Here is a 22,619-nt window from a genome sequence, read left to right on the forward strand (position 1 = left end):
TCTCCAATCACTAGGTCGCCTGAGTCTACATCTGGCGACTTCGTCTTTAACCCGGTGATCGCCGATTCTAGTATGCTGGAGATCGGAACACGCCAACTTAATAACTGGCGACTTCACGAGCCCCCCGACTTCCTTCCCTTCTGCCAACCTGGCGCCTTGTCAACACACTTATACTGTAGCTGGATGCCACGTCATCACTTCCGACTTCCAGGACGGTACAACTTTCTTCCTTGTAAGGCTTCCATCAATTGTTACTGGTTCAGTTTTATTGGTCCTGACTTCCATTGTTGTTGGGGCAGTTTCATAGTTCGTTGCTTTCATTGTTATTCATAAATAATGTAGGAATAATATCTCAGTTTTAGTTGTCCACTTGTAGCTACCATCAAAATTAAAGAAAACAATGTTATAAAGTTTGATAAAGCCTTTTGTCATGTTAGGTTTACAAATAACACTAATGTAATATTGCATCAATCTAGATCAATTTAAGAAAAATATGTTTATGAAGTTCATTGTATGATATTCTCTCTTTCACATATTAAAATGGAGGATTTTGAATTGAAAAACAATTTTAAACGTAAAATAGAGTGAAGAATAAACCATCTAAAGACAATAGTCTAATAGATTGTTTATGAACACTTAAAATGTAAAGAATTGAAAAGTAAAGTAAAAGACTTAAAAATAACTTGAATGTAAACTATTTTTTTTATTAGCAAAACACGAATTAATAAAATGAAGTTATTTCAGAGATACCTCAACCCTTATACAAACAACTTACAATTTAGCTCCTTACACTAACAGAAACATGCAACCTAGAGAAACAAAAAATTCCCCCTTACAGATCCCTATAAACCCCACCCCGCAAAAAACCACCTAGCAATTTCTGATAGATCTCGTGCATACCAGAGGCTCAAGACACCTATCAGAATATGAAAAACCTACACCGCCGATTTTGGATAACATCCATGAGCATACCTTAAGCTGCACCATTGTGAAAATTTCAATGTGATCAATTTTGCCATTTTTAAAGATCTTCCTATTTCTATGATTCCACAACTCAACTACCACGAATACCCACACACAACCCCACATCTGGTTAACCCTTTTATCTGCCCTGCTAATGTTGAAATTTAAAAAATGCATTTTTTGGCTCCAAGTGATCCATCGAAGTCACCCCCATCCACTCATAATACTTGGACCATACTAGCTAGGCAACTCTGCACGTGCAAAAAAGGTGGGACGTAGGTTCCTCTTCCTCCCCACATAGACAACTAAAATACGAAAGAGTTTGTACAAAAGAAACTAAGTACAATGTTAGACCGTCTAGTTGACAATCGTCTACTAGACCGTCTAATAGTTCTACTAACAAAATAGAGAGCACCAAATATGAAACAGCATAAATGCAAATTGCGAGAAAGTGAACAACAAGAATGTAAATTGCAAGAAAATAAATTATAGGAATGTAAATTGCAAGAAAGTAAATGATAGGAATGAAAATTGCATGACAGTAAATGGGAGAAATTGTGAAACGCAGAGAAATTTAAATTGTAGAAACGTAAATGACAGAAATCGTAAAGTGTAGAAATGTAAAGGTTTGAAATGTAAAATAGAGCAGGATTAAAAAATTTAAATTGAAGAATTGTAAGAACACGAATGGAAGGGAAATACAAAAAAGAAAAGAAAAATTCACTCAAAAACTATAAAGCAAGGAACAAAAACTATGGTTTAGTGATCTTCAATTTCAAATATAAGAAACCCAAATATGAATTCTTTGTTTGTGAAGAAAACACATAACCATTCGGTTTATATGTTCTAGAAAACAATTTTCAATAAAAAATAGAATTCCAAAATGATTTCAAAGAAGAAAATAACTAAAAAAAGAAACGTGCAACACAGTTTCGAGGTCACTATTACTAAACTCTTGAATTCAATTCACTTCCAAAGGTAAATTCAGAATGTAAAGCAATACGAAAAGTAAAGAGAAGAAAAAATGTGAGAGAATGAAGAAGATAAATGAAGACTTGCGTAACACTGGAAACGAAAAAAACTATTAATAGAAAACTAAAAACTAAAAACTAAAACTAAACTAACTACTATCGTGTTTCTACATAACTAAGTGTTTGTACCTCCGTGTTTCTACAACTAATCTATTTATATATTTCTAAACCTTAAATCCTAAACAAAAAAAAATTAAATTAACTGTCTTTAGGTTCTTCAATTGTGAAGATTTTGTTTACCATCTAGTGTTTTTTTTTTATATATATATTTTAACTCTTTAAGCTCAACTTTTTTGAATCTTCATGGTCTAAGTATTTTAATTAAAATTCCACATGTCAAAGTCCCATTTGAAAATTTTCTTACAAAACGTCATTAGAAACTATTAAACGGTTTATGCAAAATTTAAGTTGAAAAAGGTAGTTTTTATTTATTTTTTTGTCAAAACTCTATTTTTCTATGGAAAATACAAATCTAATCAAAGAACAAAAAATAAGAACACATGAAAATTCTTTAGTCTAGAAAAATATGAAAAAATTTAGAGTTATAAAACTTACATTCTCATGGTGCTTTGTCTAATGGTAATGGTGAGGAAGTAAAAGCTAGACTTCGAAATGCCACGGTAAAAATTTTGCAACGTTGAGAACAACTATGTTAGGAACTTGGGAAAACAATTTTAGGGTTTTTATGTTTGTGTGAAATTAGAAAGTAACATTTAGTTGAAAATGTTAATGTTAGTTTGCAAAAAATTGTGTATATTTTAGTGTTGTGATGCATACAAGGTTAAACATTAAATTGGAAGCAAATTAACAATGAACATTAAAAATGTAATACATTTTTCTAATCACAAAAACACATTAAATTGTTCTATTACATACAAGAGAAACAACTAATAATGAAAGTTTAAATTTGTTCCTCAAACCACATTAACATGAAATTTGATAATTCTAATAATGATTTACAAATAGGAGCCTTCTTGAGTGCTAATTTATGATTCTTGAGTCCCAAGGTTTTGTGTTTTGAGGTCTTTCCCTTTTTGTATGCAAAAAGTTGATCTTGTTTGTGATAATGGTAGACACAAGTAGTGTTGGAGCTGGTACAAAGGAATTGGTTGGTGAACATAAATAAGGTAATATGCTATAAATCCGGTAAACATGTGATAAATTTGACAATGTTGTTTTAGCAATGATACGTATTAGATACAACCCATAAACTTAATAGTCCACTATTAGCACTATAAATAGGCATGGTTTTACAAGAGTAGGGTACATTTTTATCAATATATCATTCACTCTAATACAGAGCACTTACTTAATCGTCGGAGAAGCTATTGTAGGTTTACTCTCGAATGAGTACCAGAGAGTGAATATAAGAAGGAAGGCGAAGAAGGAACGACCAAAGGACAGGAAGCAAGTGTTCATGCCGATAGCACAACCAAAAGGAAGTGGATCGAAGAGCTAGTTGAAGTCCTATGGACGTATCAGTGAACTCTGTAAATAACCACCCATGAAACTCCTTACAGCTTAACATATGGCACTGAAGCCATGATCCCAATAGAAATGGGTGAAAATTCTTTGAGAAGAAAAAATGCTTGATGTCAATTTAAATCAAGAAAACCTAGTCGTCGGTCTGAATCTAATTAACAAATACAAAGACAATAGCAGAATCAGAGAAGAAACATTGAAGATTCGGGTGGCAAGAAGATATAACTCCAAGGTAACACCCAAAAGTTTCCAGAAGGGAGATCTAGTATGGAGAATGAGAAGTGAAGCCAAGAAGAACGAAGGGATGTTTTAAATCAATTGAGAAGGACCCTTTCCAGTTAGAGATATAGCAACTGGAGAAGCTTATTACTTAGAATTTCTTTAAGGAAAAATTGTACCGAAGACGTGGAATGTCACGCAGCTTAAGTTTTCTTATAGTTAATAAATGATGAGATGTGTACTCTTTCCTCGCTCGGTTGTTTTATCCATAAGGAGGGTTTCAAACCGAGAAGGTTTCCCCGAGGCACATAATTATAAATTTCTTATTTTTTTACAGTTATGACAAACACACGCTCAACCATTTGGCCGAGGTAGCTCTTGCTTAAAACTTAGCAATCCCTTCTGAACGCATGCATAATGAACGCGTTGGCACGGTTAAGAAAGTTTTTCATTAAAACGACAATCCCTCTTAATGCCCAAAAAATTTACACTTCTGCTAAGGAAGCTTTGCTTCCAATGCGACAATTCCTTATGAATAGTGATAAACTAAATAGTTAGCTTGAGTAAGGAAGCTTTGTCTCAAACAAAAATCCCTCCCAACAATTTACCAAAAGGGTTGTCACCTACTACTACGCGGTCGAATCGTTAAAATAGTAAATGTTTGGTCGAAATTCAAATTCATTAAAAGTAAAAAAGACGTGAGCATAGTAAAGCAATCGATCAGAGTTGAATCATAAACGTTCGGTCAAAATTCAAATTTATTTAAAGTAAACAAGACACGAGTATAGTAAAGCAAGCAATCAGAATTCAACCATACGATAGAAAATTAAATCAAAGTAGAAAAAAAAACAAGAAAAACATTAGGTAAAAAGAGACCAATAATGGATAGGAAGACAAACTTCATAAAAGATAAATATGTGTTCATTACAAAAGAGACCCACACTTCGGATTCGAAGGATTACCAAAATAAAAAAAAAATTACAAGTTAAAGAGGGTCGAACACCTTCCTCTTCATCCTCATCGACATCATCCAACAATACAAGATGACTATTGACAACATCTTTCGAGTTGTCATACTAGTCATCCTTGATCGAGTCTCCATGAATAAAGGTCACTTGCCGAATGCCCTGGTTGAAGTCTTCTATGATTATCCGAAGAAGAAAAGCATTATAGTTAGCCAATTCTTCTTCCAAGGCTTTCTTCCCAGTCGTAAGCTCTTCTTGAGCATAAGTAATCTCAGTATGACTTTGCTCAAGGTCTTTCACCCCAGCTTGTAAGGCAACGTTCTGGGACTACACGCTATCAAGTTCGACCTTGAATCGACGAGACTCTTCTTCTAAGGAACTTATGGCCTCAAAGGTCACCTTCAGAGAGCTTGATGACTTGATTAGCTCTTCCTTTAGATTCTCAATAGCGACAACAGAGTTCTTTTGGAATTCAGTCCCAATCGCTCGAGATATCACTAAATATCAGCTCATCATCTCTACGACGACTGATACCTTGTCCTCAACCAGCGTCGAGACAATAACCTCTTCTTCAGTAGGGGTAAGTGCAACCTACACACCCCGAGCGATCTGGAACCGCTCCTCCAGTAGGGATAATGACCTCGAGCATACACCTGGTGAGGACTGAGGGGATGATTGGTGAGGAGACTGTTGAACTTGAGAACTTTGATGTTTCAAATCCACATGAAGCCTGAAGCTGTGCTGCTTTTTGGTTTGGGTTTAGATTAGGTTGTTTAGAATCTTTGTTAAGATCAGTTCCAATTCCTACACAAAGCTTGATCAATCAGTTTTAAAAGAAATAAAGTGTTTTTCCAAGCAAAGGGAAAACAACTAGTTGAATCATCGAGATAACTGGTTGTTTGTCACTTAGCTGGCTTAAGGTTTTTGAAACTGCTTTTTGAATTAGTTAAGCAACTGCTTGACTTATTCAACCGTTTAAATCGTGGTTTCAACCGGTTAAATGTGTGTTTTCATAACAGTTTTTTGAAAACTTGTTTAAACTGATTCACTGATTAAAACTTCCTTAAACGACTACATTTCAAAGCTATAAATATAGTCTCTCTTTCAAAGAAAAATATACACATTCAAATACACCAAGTATTGATACAAATTTGAGATCAAAGAAAGTGATTTGTTTTTGAAAGGAGTTTTTCAAAAGTGCAAGATTGCTGTTCAAGCTTTGCTGTGGTAACAAGTTCTTATCATAGGAGTTTCCTATATTGTGCAAATCTAGGTGTTTTTATCCTTGTTTAGTTACTTGTAAAAGTACTTCTTTTTAACTTTTGTGTGTGTTTGAAATCCTGTAAAGATAGAGGGTTGTTCTGTCTTGAGGTATTTGGTGTTTCAAAGAGGGTGAGTGAATCTTGTGGGTTGCAAGGTTACCTTTTGTGTGTGTTGTAATATGGTATTGGTTACTAGTGGAACTTAGAGGTTTTCTTAGAACTGGATGTAGCTCTGTGTGAGTGAACCAGTATAAACTTATTGTGTAAATCTCTCATTCTCTCAAACTCTCCATAACTGTTTGATAATTTCATTTCTGCTGCTGGTATAAACAACTGATTAAAACGAAGGTGATGTGATTCCACTAGCACAATTAGAATGATTCTTGACATTCTTAGGAATCATCTTGAGTTGGTTAAGAGCTAGGCACTTTATCATAGAAATGGATCAAGGTTCTATGAACAAGAACTCACCAAAACTAGTGCCAAAACACAAACTCATATAGAAGATCCAATTATTGTCAAATTGAACCAACAAAAAGAGGTAAAACTTAAATCCACCGAATAGAATTGGAAGGGAAGCAAATTGAACCGAACAAAATGTAAAAGAAAGGCATAGAACTGAAATTACTTGCTGGAAAAAGAAAAGAACCGAACCAAACACAATTTAGAATAAGAACAGCTGCTGGAAAACTTAAAAACCGAACCAAAAAAACAGCAAAGAAACAAGCTAAGACAAGGAATTAACAAAGAAGAAAGGAAGGAGAAGAGAATTGCTCATGAAGATGGATGAATGATGGATGATATCGCCACTAGAAGTGTGGTTGCTCTTAGATGAGAGTGCTGCCGCCATTTGAGGACACCATGGATCCTTCAAGATAAGACTAGAGAAGAAGGCTCAAAAGCTCTCCAATGCTCACTCCAATTTTGAGTATAGTTTCTTTAGATAAATTCCAATCTGAATTTTACAAAGGGAGCACCTCTATTTATAGCCTAAGGTGCTGAAATGTAAGCTACATAATTTCAAAATTCCCCCCCTAAATTCAAATGCAAGTGGCGCCTAAACCAAGACATGAGGAAGGTGTGATCCCTTCTCTCACTTTGGCACCTCCTTATTTACTCCTACACCTATCTACTAACACCCCCCCCCCCCTAAGACTCCTAACTAAAGACTAAAAGATGTTTTAACAATAGAGGTTTCTAATGTTTCCCTCTAAGCACCTTTCTAAACAATATTTATCTAATACTTGGCCTTGCCCTTCATGTGATGGACTTTGGGCTTTTATGGGCTTTGGCCTTCTTGGGCTTGGGCTTGGGCTTATCTTTTGCAAAGATTAACAAGAAAAACTTTAAATGTGAGGGCGAATGATCTTGTTCTTCATTATAAAAAGCCACCTTTAGTTGATTCTCATCATACTCCCCGAGTTGGAGAGAATTCGCCCACGAATTCTGAATCCCTGCATAAAACAAAGTCAGTTTACCTTTACAACGAAAAGTTGAAGAAAAAGGAAAACATGACTTAGCAGTTGTAATCAATGGGATCGCAGAAAAGGAGGTCCTATAAAGTGACCAAGTGGGAAAAATTTGTCTGGGAATGATGATATTTGTTGGAAGAAGACCTCTTAAATGGTGAAACCCATTAGGAGGTATGAAAAAATCATCCCTAACATATTTTAACCAAGTTGGTGTTGAAATAGGAACCTTGGGTAATGAAAAAGATAAAGAAGAAGAAGACCTTGGAGGGTCCATTTGAGGCATAGCACGAGTCAACATGATGGATTTAGAGGAGAAATTGGTGTGACTCGGTGTAGTACGTACTTCTTTTTCTTTCTCATTTTCTCTTTTAGTTTTCATTTTTATTTGGTCCTCATGAATCTCTTTGGGAGATAGGGGTTTTAATATAACCTTGCGCCCTAGGAAGGAAAAAAACATTGTATTGGATAGGCCATCATGTAAAACATGTCTATCATATTGCCAAGGCCTTCCTAAAAGAAGATGAGATGCTTCCATGGGCACAACATCACATAAAACCTCATCTTTATACTTTCCTATTGCAAAGTTAATGAGGACTTGTTTATTTACCATGATTTCAACTACTTCACTAAGCCATTGTAATTTGTAGGGCTTGGTATGAGAGATAGTGGGTAAGGCTAACTTCTCCACAACTCTTGTACTAGCCACATTAGTGCAACTTCCCCCATCAATAATCAAGGAACATAACTTGTTGTTGATAAGACATCAGGTGTGAAAAATATTTTCTCTTTGAGTATCATTCAAAGATTTTGGAATTGTGCCCAACATACGTCTTACCATCAATAAGTCACCTTCACAAGGACTTTCACTCTCATTGGAACTTGATGGTCTAGAAGGTGAAGAATGCCTAGGTGAATTGGAATCATGCTCACTAACTACAATGCCTTCATGCATGTACATACTTCGTTTAGAAGGGCAATTAGCAGCAATGTGACCATATCCCAAACATCTAAAACACTTTTGACTAGACGATTTAATTGGGGATTTAGGCCTAGAAGTAGATGGCGTAGGATCCTTGGGTTTGAAAGAAGAATCTTTGGAAGGAAATTTTGAAAAAGACTTTTTGTTCTTCCAAGAATTGTTGTAGTAATCATCTTTGGGAATATTTTTAAAAATATTTTTCTTTGCAAGTTGGGCTTCCACCTTCATTGCAAGATGAACTAAAGAGCCCAATGATGAATACTCTTGTAACTCAACAATGTCTTGAATATCCTTCCTAAGACCACTCACAAACCTAGCAATCATAGCTTCCTCACTTTCCTCTAATTCAATTTTAAGCACAAGCGTTTCTAGCTCTTTATAATATTCATCCACATTTAGCGTGCCTTGTTGAAATCGTTGGAGTCTCAACATGAGGTCTTTCCTAAAATGTGGGGGCACAAATCTAGCGCGCATTTGATCCTTTAAAGAGTTCCAAGAGTCCACGGGAGGACCCTTGTGATAGATAATGTCCTTTACAATTCCATGCCACCATTTCATGGCATAATCACTAAACTCTAGGGTGGCTAGCTTAAGCTTATGCTCATCTTGGATCTCAAATATTTGTTCACACATAGCCGCCCAATCTAAATATACATTAGGATCACTAGAGCCATTAAAACAAGGAAGCTTGACCGAAGGTAGCCTAGCCTTTGCATCTTGGTAGTAACCACTGCCGTAGTGATGTCTTTCTCCTTGATGATGAGGTCTTTGTCCATGAAATTGTGGTGGATTCCTCCTTCTCCTATGCTCTTCTTCACGGCCAAAATCATTTGAAGAGGCTCTTGAAGATGGTCTATGAGAATGATGCCCATCATGGATAGAAGGAGATGGTCTAGCTTGTTGGACCTCCATCTTTTGCATTTTCTCTTCCAAGCGTCTAATAGTTCTTTGTGCTTCATGTAATTCACCAAGGATGGAAGCTTTGGAAGGAGAATTCTGTTTGTAGGATGCATCACTTGAAAATCCAGCCATTTGTAATTAAAAACAGCAAACACACAAAAACAGCAAACAAGTTAAGAAACAAAAAAATAAAATAAAAAATTAGCAAAAACAGTGAGTGTGGCCAGCAAGAATGCCGAAGTGAAAAGAGGCAGAAAAAGAGGTCACTCTCAAATAAATAATGTCCTTGCACCAATCTGATCTTGAGGCCTTGGAATCCTCAAATGAAAGATGTCAAAGCAAGCACACCAATCTCAAAGGCAACCACCACAAAACCAATGAAACAATAAAGACAAACAAGAAAAGGTATAAGCAAAGAAAGGTAATTGCAAAAGGAAAACTATATGTAAGACAAACTCAAAAGAGTAAGGAATGAAAGACAATCAAGAAAATAAAGAACTCAATGAGAAAGTAGGCACACAAAAGAATACTTAAGGAAAAGTACTAGAGTAGATGAAGAAAACAAAAAATTAACTACTGGATTTTTTTTTTTTAATGCAAACTGTGCTTGATATTCACTGATTTAACTGGAATGATGTAGAGCGAACTGGATTATGAAATTTAAACCATAGAAACTTCAAGATGTTAACTCAATAATGGCACTGGAATCAATTAAAAACAGTAAGCCAATTAATTGAGATAAACTTTTTAAAATCGCTGCCAGATTACCGTATTCTTTTCGGCAGAATTGTACACTTTTTTTATTTTATTTATCATTTTTTGTGTACTTTGAATTTTTGAATGATTCTTTTTTCTACTCTTTTCTAACACTTTGAATATCACAAATCCAGAATTTCAGAATTTTCCCATGAGTAAATCAATTGCAATAAGGAAAAACAGTAAGCACTTTTTTTCAGAAACAGAGGAATCCTAATAGGAATAAAAAACAGAATTATGAACTAACAAAGACATAATGGAAAATGATGTATTGGAACTTGTATAGGTCTAGAATACAAGTATGAACTCAATTCTAAAAAGAAAATGCACAAAGGATCAATATCAATTCAGAAAAAAAATTATATGACACTAAAGCAAGAAACAATCAAAAACAATAAAAGTACTACTAGAAGTAATGACAATTATGGAATAACATGACTAAGACAAAACTTGACATGATTCAAAAAGGAAAATACTCAAACATATGATAGGCAAAAGAATTAAAACAGCAAGTAAACTCAAAATAAGCCTAAAACAGAAACTTAAATTGCAAGAAATTAAAAGAGCTCTTGAAATAAAGTGCTACACAACTCAACAATTAAACAAGAACACACCTAAACTCATGATACCACATGATGTGATTCCACTAGCACAATTAGAATGATTCTTGACATTCTTAGAAATCATCTTGAGTTGGTTAAGAGCTAGGCACTTTATCATAGAAATGGATCAAGGTTCTATGAACAAGAACTCACCAAAACTAGTGCCAAAACACAAACTCATATAGAAGATCCAATTATTGTCAAATTGAACCAACAAAAAGAGGTAAAACTTAAATCCACCGAATAGAATTGGAAGGGAAGAAAATTGAACCGAACAAAATGTAAAAGAAAGGCATAGAACTGAAATTACTTGCTGGAAAAAGAAAAGAACCGAACCAAACACAATTTAGAATAAGAACAGCTGCTGGAAAACTTAAAAACCGAACCAAAAAAACAGCAAAGAAACAAGCTAAGACAAGGAATTAACAAAGAAGAAAGGAAGGAGAAGAGAATTGCTCATGAAGATGGATGAATGATGGATGATCTCGCCACTAGAAGTGTGGTTGCTCCTAGATGAGAGTGCTGTCGCCACTTGAGGACACCATGGATCCTTCAAGATAAGACTAGAGAAGAAGGCTCAAGAGCTCTCCAATGCTCACTCCAATTTTGAGTATAGTTTCTTTAGATAAATTCCAATCTGAATTTTACAAAGGGAGCACCTCTATTTATAGCCTAAGGTGCTGAAATGTAAGCTACATAATTTCAAAATTCCCCCCCTAAATTCAAATGCAAGTGGCGCCTAAACCAAGACATGAGGAAGGTGTGATCCATTCTCTCACTTTGGCACCTCCTTATTTACTCCTACACCTATCTACTAACACCCCCCCCCCCCCTAAGACTCCTAACTAAAGACTAAAAGATGTTTTAACAATAGAGGTTTCTAATGTTTCCCTCTAAGCACCTTTCTAAACAATATTTATCTAATACTTGGCCTTGCCCTTCATGTGATGGACTTTGGGCTTTTGTGGGCTTTGGCCTTCTTGGGCTTGGGCTTGGGCTTTATCTTTTGCAAAGATTAACAAGAAAAACTTTAAATGTGAGGGCGAATGATCTTGTTCTTCATTATAAAAAGCCACCTTTAGTTGATTCTCATCAGAAGGTTTAACCGGTTAAAATTCTGATATCTTTTTTTGTTGGATTGTTTGAATGCTTTCCTTTTTTTTCTTATCTGGATTGTTTGATAAAGATTCATTCTAAACCAAGTCTTTGCGAAAATCTTTCACTAAACAATTCACCCCCTCTTGTTTAAGCCATCAATTCTAATAGAGACCGCTCAGATCTCCCCCTTTTCTTCTGCTTCCTAGGCCACTCATCGTTGTTGGATGAAGGAACCAAATCGATGACAGGGGTGGATAAACCCTCACCAACTAGCTCCAATGAGCCTTTTTTTTCGCATGGTTTCTTACCGACGAAGTTGTTTCATCATATTTGTAGAACATGGGAGCTTTGATGTTTCAAATCCATGATGAAGCTTGAAATTGTGCTGTTTTTTGTTTGGGTTTAGTCTAGGGTGTTTAGAATCTTTGTAAGATCTTTCCAAGTCCCTTGCACAAGCTTGCTCAATCTGTTTTAAAAGAGAAAAGTGTTTTTATAAGCAAAGAGAAAAGTGTTTTTCTAAGCAAAGAGAAAAACAACCGGTTGAAATCTCGAAATAATCGGTTGTTTGTCACTTGGATTGTTTGAAGGTTTTAAAATTGTATTTGACTTGAACTGCCTAACCAATTCAACTAGTTAAAATGACTTTTCAATCGGTTCATTGTGACATTTCATCTTGAAGAGTGATCATGTGCTTTGCAGAATCCAAATCCAAGGTGTTTCATGAAAGGCTGGTGTTGCTGCTGTGTTTGGGTGGGATCTGGGTAGAATAGAATGTGATCCACTATTTTGTTGAATCTAAAATTGATGTGATTTAAAACCTTTTTGAAATCAAGTGTTTTTCCAACTAAGGGTAAAACAACCTGTTGTTTTGTCGAATCAACCGATTGTTTTGCTTTTAGGAGTTTTGAAAAAGGTTGAAAAGTATTTTGGTTTGGTTGACTTAACTGTCAAGCCAAAACAATCGGTTGTTTCGTGTTTTACCGATTGTTTCTTTGAAAATCCTAACAAAATTCAGTTTTGAATGGTGAATCTGTTTTAAATGTTTTCTAACTGAATACGCTCCTTCATTAATTGCTTTGAACAATCTTTGGAAAATATAAATGTTTTGTTTATGTTTTCAAATAAGGAAGAAACAATTTTTAGAAATTTAGTATGACAAATTTGATTCTAAGATTTCAAGATTCACATCAAGCTTTGGATTTCAAGAGAGAGTGAAATAAGATTGCAATTGTATTGAATTCAGATTGTACTGTGATCAGGTGTAATGCTTTCTAAACCTACTATATTTCTGATGTTGTGTTACCAAGGAGTATTGTGTGTTCTTGAGGTGTTCAAGATCAATACTCTTGGTGTGGTTTGCCAAAGGTAGTGTGTTTCTTAAAGGGTTCAAGGTCACTACTTTGGTGGTTTGTGTTTTGTAATCTAGTTTGATTGCTTAGTGATTACCCAATGGTATTCTGGGGACTGGATGTAGCTCTTGGGTTAAGAGTGAACCAGTATAAACTATTTGTGTGTTTCTCTCTTACCCTTAACTCATTTAAATTCTGTTTTAAGCTTAACTGATATCAACAACCGATTATTTTTTATGTGTATTGCTGTATAACTACTTGAGTTCTTGGCTAACTTGATTCCTGTTATGGATTTATAAAAAGAATTTCATTAAACCTAAAAAAGTTTTCAAAAATCCCTTTTAAACAATTCACCCCCTCTTGTTTAAGGCCATATATTCTAACAGTTTCAAGATCATCTCTTTGTGGCTATGTAAGTTGTAACCTGTGAGTGATTACTAGTGGAACCCAGTGGTTGTTCTGGGAACTGGATGTAGCTCAAGGTTGAGTGAACAAGTATAAAATTGCCTGAGTAAATCTCTCTCTCTCTCTCTCTCACTCCTTATAGCTGTTTGTTTGAATTCTGCTTTTGTTGCTGCTATAAACAACTGGTTAAAACGAAGTTTCAACCGATTGAAATTCTGCAAACAGTTTCTTAATCATTGTTTGATTGTTTTCCTTGATTTCTTAATTTGTGAATTGTGTTAAAGATTCATTCCTATTCAATATTTGCGAAAATCTTTGATAAACAATTCACCACCCCTTTTGTTTAAGCCATTATTTCTAACAGGTATATGCATAAATTCTGCGTTGCAGAACCTTTCAAGTATAAGTGCTATGTTGAAGACTAATCAAAGTGATGCTTCTTATTATGGTTCAAGAGCATACATCTTACTCGTATTATTGACAAGTCAAAATTCATGATCTATGTAAAGTAAGTTGTATATGTTCATCATATACTTTTGGCTTCATAAGATCAAATGAAATTCTAAACATGTTAAGGTAATGCAAAGGTATGAATGTATTTCATTATGCATTTCCCATCACTTTGAAAGATGATTTGCTTTGAAAAATAAAATTTTCTTGTTGTCTCAGAAAAACAACCGATTGTTTTCATGAAACAACCGATTATTTTACCTCTGGCACATTTGAATAAAGATGTTATGAATTCTAATGCATGATTACAACTGTTTCTTTTCTTTCAAAACCCATTGTTGGTCAAATATGTATTCTTTGTGCATCTGAATCAGATAATAAAGAGATGTATTCTTTGTTTTCCTTGAAATTAAATGCTTTTTATGAATGGAAACCACATTGGTGGTCACGGGGTTGATGAATATTTGTATATGTATCTTTGGAACGTTTGGAATTAACAGAAGAGAGAATATTGCTACCAAATCCACCTCTTGAGCAATCATTTGACCAACTTGAATATGAACCTTGTGAAGAGCTCTATTGCTGGTACTGCATATGGTGTACGCTTTAGTGAGGATGGACTTGCTGTAGAAAAGCAGATAGCTTATGATATTAGGGACCAAGATGCATGTTTTTACAAAAGAGTGTTTTGGACCTCTTGGTACTGGGAAGATCTTGCTTGCAAGGCTATTACAAAGGATTCTGGAGCAGTTTTCATCAATGATCAATGAAAAAGGGTTAAGATATTGAATGTTATCTTGAAGGTGAACTGTTGGATGAAGAAAAGATAGGGGAGAAACTATGGTCTCCTTGCTGAAATTTCTGGGGTCTATGGTAGTTTAATTCTGTTGTTGTCATAACTCTGATACACCATAGATTTTTGTTGCAATTCTGGTATGGTATCACAAGTTTGTTACTGCAATGGTGCAGCCACACACACTAGTATTCTGATTTTTCTTAATTCTGTTTTTACCCCTTCTTCTATTTTATTTGAGAAGACAAATAGGGGGAAAATTATATGGTTTGTATGCTGCTAAGTATCTGCTACATATCTGCTTTAAAACTGGGTTTATATGATTTAGTTAGTTGTTGCATAACTCTGATTTTGCACCTTGTTTTCACACTGATTTTGTTGGTTTAATCACCTAGTGAAAACTGGTTCTGTGGTGCTAATGATATATGGATATGATTACTTGTAGTACATGCACAAATTATGTTTTGTAGGTACTAGCAAATTCAAACAGAACATCACAAGCACATCACAAGCAAACCAAGGATTTGTCTTCATCAAATAGGGGGAGATTGTTGAACAAGATGCTTTGATGTCTCCAAATCCAAGTGGAAAGCTTGAAGAGTTTGCTGTTGTTGTGTGTGTGTCTAGTGGTTTGAAACTTGTTAATTAACTCATTAAGATGATCCAAGATCAATTGAATCTTTAACATTTTGAAAAAATGGGCTTTCTAAAAGGAAGTATCAACAGGTTGAAATTTCAAATCAATAGGTTGTTTGACACTTAGTGGATTTTAAAATGATTTGGAAAACCCTGTCTTTGCCTCTGCTGTCAAATAAATTTCAACAGGTTGAAATTTCGAAACAACAGGTTATTTGACACTTAGAGGAAGGTTGTCAAACAAAAATCAATCGGTTATTTCGATAAATCAACTGATTGTTTTTCTGAAAACCTTAAAAGAATTTTGTTAAGTGGTTTTTCTGTTTTAAATGATTCCAACAACTTTTGGGCTTTTGTTGTAACTGTTTCAACCATTTGATTGAAAGATAAAAATGTGGCTTTTACGCTCCTATGCATTAACTAAGTAAAAGAGATAATTCAAAAACAGTTTTCAAGTTTTCAAAAAGCTTTTGGATCATCTCAAGTGTGGAATAGGATTGGGTCTTGATCCTGCCTGTTGACCAGAACGCTGGAGCTTTGCCTCGTCAAACTTGGATCGATGTATGCGCCGCGTTTGCCTCCGTCCTTCGCCGCGATCCACCTCAAGAACCTGCAAAAGAGCAGAACGACGCCGCTGCGGCCGATCGCACTCCAACGCCCAAGTCAGTGACCGAACCACCAATTACTAAGAGTAACACTCAAGAACTCTCAAGGAACCGTGAACCAGTTCTCTCTCAGTATACTCAAGAACTCACAAGCGTAAAGAAGACAATCTGAACGTGCGTACCTCAGAAGTTCGTTGGGAAACTCTTATATACCTGGACACTTTCTCTCTCCTGGCAGTTACACACTTGGACACATGGCTCGCATCCAGCTGTACACGTGCCATCATCTGGAGCCTCCTTGACTTGGGCGCTGCTTCTGACTCTCTTTTGGCTAAGTTACTTATGCATGATACTACTCAGTGCATAGTTGCCTTGGAGCGCGATCTCTTCTGGATTGGCGAGTTCGGGTGCCTTCGTACACACCTTCCCTGTGGTTTCGCCGGCCGCCTTCATGATCTGCACCACCTATTCCACCGTGTATGATCGAGCAAGCTGTCCCCCGACCTCACCCTCTGGCCAGCTGGGAAATGTCTATCTGCCTTCATCTCCGGCGATGTCCTTTCTTCGGCGATCTCTAATCACTTGGTCGCCTGGGTTTACATCTGGCGACTTCATCTTTAACCCGGTGACCGCCGGTTCTGGTGTGCTGGAGATCGGAGCACGCCAACTTAATAACTGGCGACTACACGAGCCCCCCGACTTCCTTCCCTTCTGCCAGCCAGGCGTCCCATCAACACGCCTATACAATAGCTTGATGCCACGTCATCACTTCCGACTACCGGGGCGGTACACAAGCCCCCCAGTCTTAAGCGAAGACTTGTCCAGCGAAAAGACTAAAGGAGTCATGTCAATACCGATCTACGTGGCGCTGGCGCAGAATTCCAAGCGGTTGTACTTTCTGCTTTCCTGACGCTCCACCAAACACTCCTCTAATCGCTCGACACGTGGCTTCATCAACGGTTACCTTTAATTGTCGTTTGCGCTTCCAAAACCCATTCGAAAAACCCTTAAACCCATTTCTCTTCTACTGTTCCATCACTTCTTCGTTTTCTCAAACGCTTCAAGTTTCTTCTGCAAAAGCTCACGACGTTCTTCAACCCCCTGAATCATCAACTTCCTTCATTGTTCTTCCGATCATAAAAAGGTACTCCCTTTACCTCTTCTGATGATTTTTTCCTGCATTTTAACCGATTCGCATCATCCATTAACTGTCTGGTGCATACGCTGTGGGCTGTTTCCTCTATTTCTCCTTTCTCGTAACTTAGGGCTTCGTCTTTGTTACAACGAACCTTCGTTCGTTCGTTTTTTTACCCTTCTTTCACGATCGAGCCAGCCTCTGCAAACCCTGATCACCTTTTCTTTTCTTCTTCCTTTGCAGTTTCCGCGATGGCTCGCTCAAAGATCACCCCAAATCCTCCTCCCTCGTCACGAAACCCTTCATCTCAAGCACACAACCCACCGCGAGCACCTGGTGCTTCTTCTTCCCAGGCTGAGAGGCCTGCACCCTCCCGCCCTAACTTGGCTCAGGCTACTCCGCCTGTCGCCGGAGGAGCCTCCGTTCCTTCCCCAGACTTCAAAAAATTATACCCATGGGCCACCCCGACCTTGCTGAAGGAAACCTCCTCAGTAAACTCTGCTGGGGCAGTTCTTCGATTGAAGAAAGGGGATGAGCCTCACCTGTCGTTCCACAAGGAGCACGACGACAAGATGATGGTGCTACCTTGCCCCCCCGACCTGCCAGTGTGCGCCGACGACAAGGGGAACAACGGCGGGTTGTTCTGCTTCGTATACACCACTTTGTTCAAGAAGGTGAAACTTAGGTTTCCCTTCACTCGTTTCGAAAGAGAGCTACTTACCGAGCTCAACATCGCCGCCGCCCAGCTCCATCCCAACAGCTGGGCGTTCGTGCTGGCGTTCCAGATCATGTGCGACCATCTGGGGCTGCCAGCGTCAGTGGACGTCTTTCTCTTCCTCTTTGAAGCCAAACACCCAGGAGATCGCCTGTGGGTGAGTCTTAACGGGATTGCTGGGAGGTCAATCCTTTCTATCTTCCAGCAATCTTACAAAGACTAGAAGGGCAAGTTTGTCCAGGTGCGCCCAAACGACAAGGACGCCTCACTGCTCGACGGCTTCCCCTTGTATTGGGTAAACAAGGGGAGCAAAGAGTCCAAGGGAAGCTTCAGGAGGCCAAGAAGTCCTGACAGCATGGGTGCTTTGGACAGGGATCTGTGCTTCTTTTGGAAAAGCGTGGCAGACGCCAATATCACCTTTCTCACCACTACGCTCATCTCCTTCGAGTTCTTCGAAGATCAACTCGAAGTTCGCATAGGTTAGAGCTCGCCTCAGTATCTAAGTCATTACACTTGTCGTTACTTCTGCTAACTGTTTCTGGGCGTCTTGTGTGTTGTGCACAAGACTTTGGTTTTATTTTCTGCACCACTTATCTGCTTTTGCTGCATATGTGACTTATGTGTTTACCTTCCTCTCTGAACTAACCCATGTATCTTTGCATTATGCAGATCGTATGTTGGGCCAGGGAAAATTAGCTGAACTGAGGGCGCTCGCCCGAGCCCACGGGTTGGCATCGGGTTCCCAGACCATGCCAAACTCAGTGGTGGAGATCGCCGCCGCACAAGGCAGATCGCCACCCAAAGGCCTAACTCCTCCCGAGGCCCAGCCCGCCAATCAGCGCAAAAAGCTCGTCCTCAGGAAACCAAAGAGGAAAACCCCTCAAGTGGTTCATGAGGACGAAGGAGAAGACGATGAGGCGACTGAAGATGGCCTCATCACCAAGAGGAAGAGGGTGGCGCCTTCTTCACCATCTGCTCCACCTCCTCCTCCAACATCAACACCACCTTCCACACCCGCTCCGCCTCCAACACTGCTTCCTCCACCAGCTCCCACCTTGCCAGTCCGAGCGGTTCCTCTGGCATCCGCACTTCCTGTGGTTGAGGCCACCGAAGCTAACTTCATGGAGAACCCCCCGAGCGCCTCCACGCCCTATGTATCAGCTGGAGGGGGTCCTCCTTCAAACACCTCAACCGCAAATGTTGCATCAGTCGGGGATGAGGGTGCTCACAACTCACCTATCATCATCACTGAATCCCCGACGTCGCCACCACGCCAAGAAGCGCTCATTCCACAACCAACTCAAGAAGGTGGCGGCGAGAACCAACAACAAGCCCCCCCGGTGCCTCCACAAGCAAACCTCTCTCTTGAGGTCAAAAGGGTGTGGGAGCCCTTCTCAGCAAAACTGAAGATGATGGCGGAGGATTTCCCCTCCATCATATCCAAAGCTGTGGAGAGTTCCACCAAGAAGCTCCAAGATGACATCTTCACACTCCGAGCGGAGAATCGCAGCATAAGGATCGAGGCAGAGAGGTTATCCTGCAACCTAACACTCGCCGAAATCGACCACTCCCGAGTAGAAGATGCCATGAGCACCGAGCTCCGGGTGGCACGCAAGGAGGCCACCGATCTACGACATAAGGTGCAGCTTTTGGCTCAAGAGAAGATCGAGCTGGAGAGCAAGCTGGTACCCTATCGCATCAAAGTGGCTGACCTGGAGGAGTTGATCAAAGCAGACGCCGCCAAGGTAAAGAACCTCGAGAAAAGGTCAGCCGATCGGGAGGTCTTCTTGGGGAAGGTGGAGAAGGAGAGAGACGACACCGTGGCCAAGCTCGCTGAAGCCAATGAAGAGAACGGGAAGATCGCCGCAGAGCTGGCCCAGGTGCAGGCAGAATCCAAGAAGGTTGCTGAAGACCTTCTTCAAGCTCGGGAAACAATTGAAGAACTTAAGAAACAAGCTGAAGAGCTGAAGCAGCAGAACGAGGGGCTAAAGAGACAGATCGAAGAACTTGAGCTGAGCTCTGCCCAGATTCTTGCTGCTGGATTCGAGGCCGCCCGGGAACAGTTCGCCTGCCTGTACCCCGACTTGGATCTTACCATGGTGTCTCTCAACAATGAGGTGGTGGACGGGAAGGTTGTTCCTTCTGAAGATTGATTGCTTCCCTCCATCCACGATTCTTATGCTTTCTCCTTATACATAATTGTAATAGACTTTCCCTTTTTTATGTATATGTACCTTGAACTGATCGCACTTTATTACAAAGCTTTTGTACTTCTACTTATAACTTCTCTGTCTGCTTTATCCCCCCTTGTATAATTTTACTTTCACAGAAATTAACTTAGTAATTTCGTAAGCGCAAATGTATACTTAACTGCTTCGAACCGCCGACTTTCGAACAATAACACTCTAACAACTTGTAATTTCAAGGTAATGAACCTTAGCGTAAAATCGCTCTTCAAATAACGAACTTCAACTCAACTAATGGCTCAAGACACAACTCACCCGATCTGCCTTATCAAAACGGGTCTTGACTTTCTCGCCATTGTTTGCATTTTTTTCTAGTCGCCAAAGACTCTTGGCGATATCAGCTTCCTCCTGGCTTCACAACTTGGCCATTGTTCCTTTATCTGGGGGTAGAGGCGCCTTTCGGATCCTTCTCTACCTCCCTGAGCTTCAGAACAAAAGACCGGGTGGCTAGGCGTTCTCTTCGAACCTACCCTAGCCACCCTCCAAACTTCTTCCACCCTTCACACCATACCTGAACTCGTTCAAGACGAGAAGGATTTTCTCTTGCCTGAACTCGCTCATCGGCGAGAAGGTCTTTATCTCGTGCCTCTACATTGCCCTAGGGGGTACATCTTCTTTCCCCCAGAAACACTGAGGACTTTTGCTGGTGCCTCTACATTGCCCCAGGGGTTACATCTCCTCTCCCCCAGAAACACTGAGGACTTTTTGCTAGTGCCTCTACATTGCCCCAGGGGTTACATCTCCTCTCCCCCAGAAACACTGAGGACTTTTTGCTCTTCCTCGCCTGCACTCGCTCGACGGCGAGGAGGTCTTTATCTCGCCTCAGGACGCGCGAGGGCGTTGAGGTCTTTTAACTAGTGCCTCCGACCGCCGAAAGACGATGAGGACTTTAACTTTAACTGATGCCGCCAATCGCCAAAAGACGATGGGGACTTAGAAACTTTCTAGAAAGCATGCAATATATCTTTAACTTGCCTTAAATCACATATAAGTGACAAGGTCTTTCTTCAAAACTTTCGGAAAACAACAAGCATGCAATCTAAAACAACTTTAAGCTTCGAAAACTCTTCTTTATTGGGTGGCCTCATTAAAAACCCTCCTTAGGGAAAAAAGAGTGCCCCCTTCAAACTGTTTTAACAGAAACATTGTAATATAACTTCGTGTTTGTCTGTACTTACAAAGTTCTTAACTGTAATATAACTTGAGGTGCGTGGCATTCCAAGTGCGAGGAATCGCCCCTCCTTCCAAAGTCTCTAAGCGGTAGGCGCCGTTCCCGAGCGCCTCGGTTATTCTGAACGGCCCCGTCCACTTAGGCGACAGCTTGTTCTCCATCTCGTATTGGTGAGCCTTCCTCATCACCAGGTCGCCTTCTCTGAACTGCCTTGGCATCACCTTCGAGTTATACCTTCGTTCAATCCTCCTTTTCACCGCCTCAGCTTTTAATCTTGCCTCTTCCCTGACCTCCTCCAGTAAGTCCAGGTTCAACCTTCTTTCCTCATTCGAGTCTTCCTCCACGAAGTTCTGGAATCTCGGCGAGTTCTCCTGGATCTCTACTGGAATCATTGCGTCGCGCCCATAGACCAAGCTGAACGGGGTCTCATGGGTTCCAGACTGCTCGGTGGTGTGGTACGCCCAAACTATACGGGGTACCTCCTCAGCCCAACTTCCTTTGGCTTTCTCTAGCCTTCTCTTCAAACCTCTTAGCAACACCCGATTGGCTGACTCTACTTGGCCATTCGTCTGAGGGTGCTCGACGGATGCAAACACTTGTTGAATTCCCACACCTTCGCACAACTTCTTCAACAGGTGACTTGCAAACTGAGTCCCATTGTCCGACACCAGGCGCTTGGGCACACCAAACCGGCACACAATGTTCTTCCACACGAAACCCTCAATCTTGAGTGCGGTGATCTGGGCCACTGGTTCTGCTTCGATCCACTTGGTGAAATATTCAATCGCCACCACCAAGTACTTCATCTGCCTGATCGCCAGGGGAAACGGTCCCAGGATGTCGATTCCCCATGTATGAAACGACTAAGGGCTGTAAATTGACTTCAACTCCTCGGGAGGCGCCTTGTGCCAATCGGCGTGCTGTTGGCATTGTTTGCAGCACTGCGCATACCTCTTGCAATCTTCTCTCATTGTTGGCCAGTAGTAACCTGCACGGAGAGTCCTTGCGGCCAGAGCTCGACCCCCGACGTGGCTTCCGCATATCCCTTCATGGAGCTCTGCCATAATTCTTGTACATTTTTCCCCGTGCACACATTCCAGGAGTGGGTGAGTGAACCCAAACCTGTACAGCTCGCCATCAATCATTGTGAACTTGCTAGAATTCTTTTTTATCTTCCTAGCTTCTGTCGGATCCAGTGGGTGGAGGCCATCTGCCAGGCACCGCTTGTACTGGGTTATCCAGGTGTCTGGCTCATGGATGGCACACACCAGCGCCATCTTCACCTTCTCACCTCGACATGCTCTAATTCTCGGCGATCTGAGAGTTTCTTGCGTCAGGGACTTATGGCTTCTCGCTGCTTTCTCCGTCGACTTGCTTATCTGAAG

The 22,619-nt window shown here is 39.7% G+C and overlaps 1 protein-coding gene across 1 annotated transcript; it reads left to right on the forward strand.

Annotated features, from left to right (window-relative positions):
- The first annotated feature begins 15,884 nt into the window (after nucleotides 1-15,884).
- LOC137828417 (protein CROWDED NUCLEI 1-like) lies at nucleotides 15,885-20,100 on the forward strand. The gene is made up of 2 exons (XM_068634983.1): nucleotides 15,885-17,111; nucleotides 18,487-20,100. The coding sequence occupies exon 2, from the start codon at nucleotides 18,492-18,494 to the stop codon at nucleotides 19,968-19,970; it is 1,479 nt and encodes a 492-aa protein (XP_068491084.1). The 5' UTR covers nucleotides 15,885-17,111; nucleotides 18,487-18,491; the 3' UTR covers nucleotides 19,971-20,100.
- Nucleotides 20,101-22,619: the final 2,519 nt, after the last annotated feature.

Source organism: Phaseolus vulgaris, chromosome 7, assembly GCF_000499845.2.
Source record: "Phaseolus vulgaris cultivar G19833 chromosome 7, P. vulgaris v2.0, whole genome shotgun sequence".
Taxonomy (NCBI): domain Eukaryota; kingdom Viridiplantae; phylum Streptophyta; class Magnoliopsida; order Fabales; family Fabaceae; genus Phaseolus; species Phaseolus vulgaris.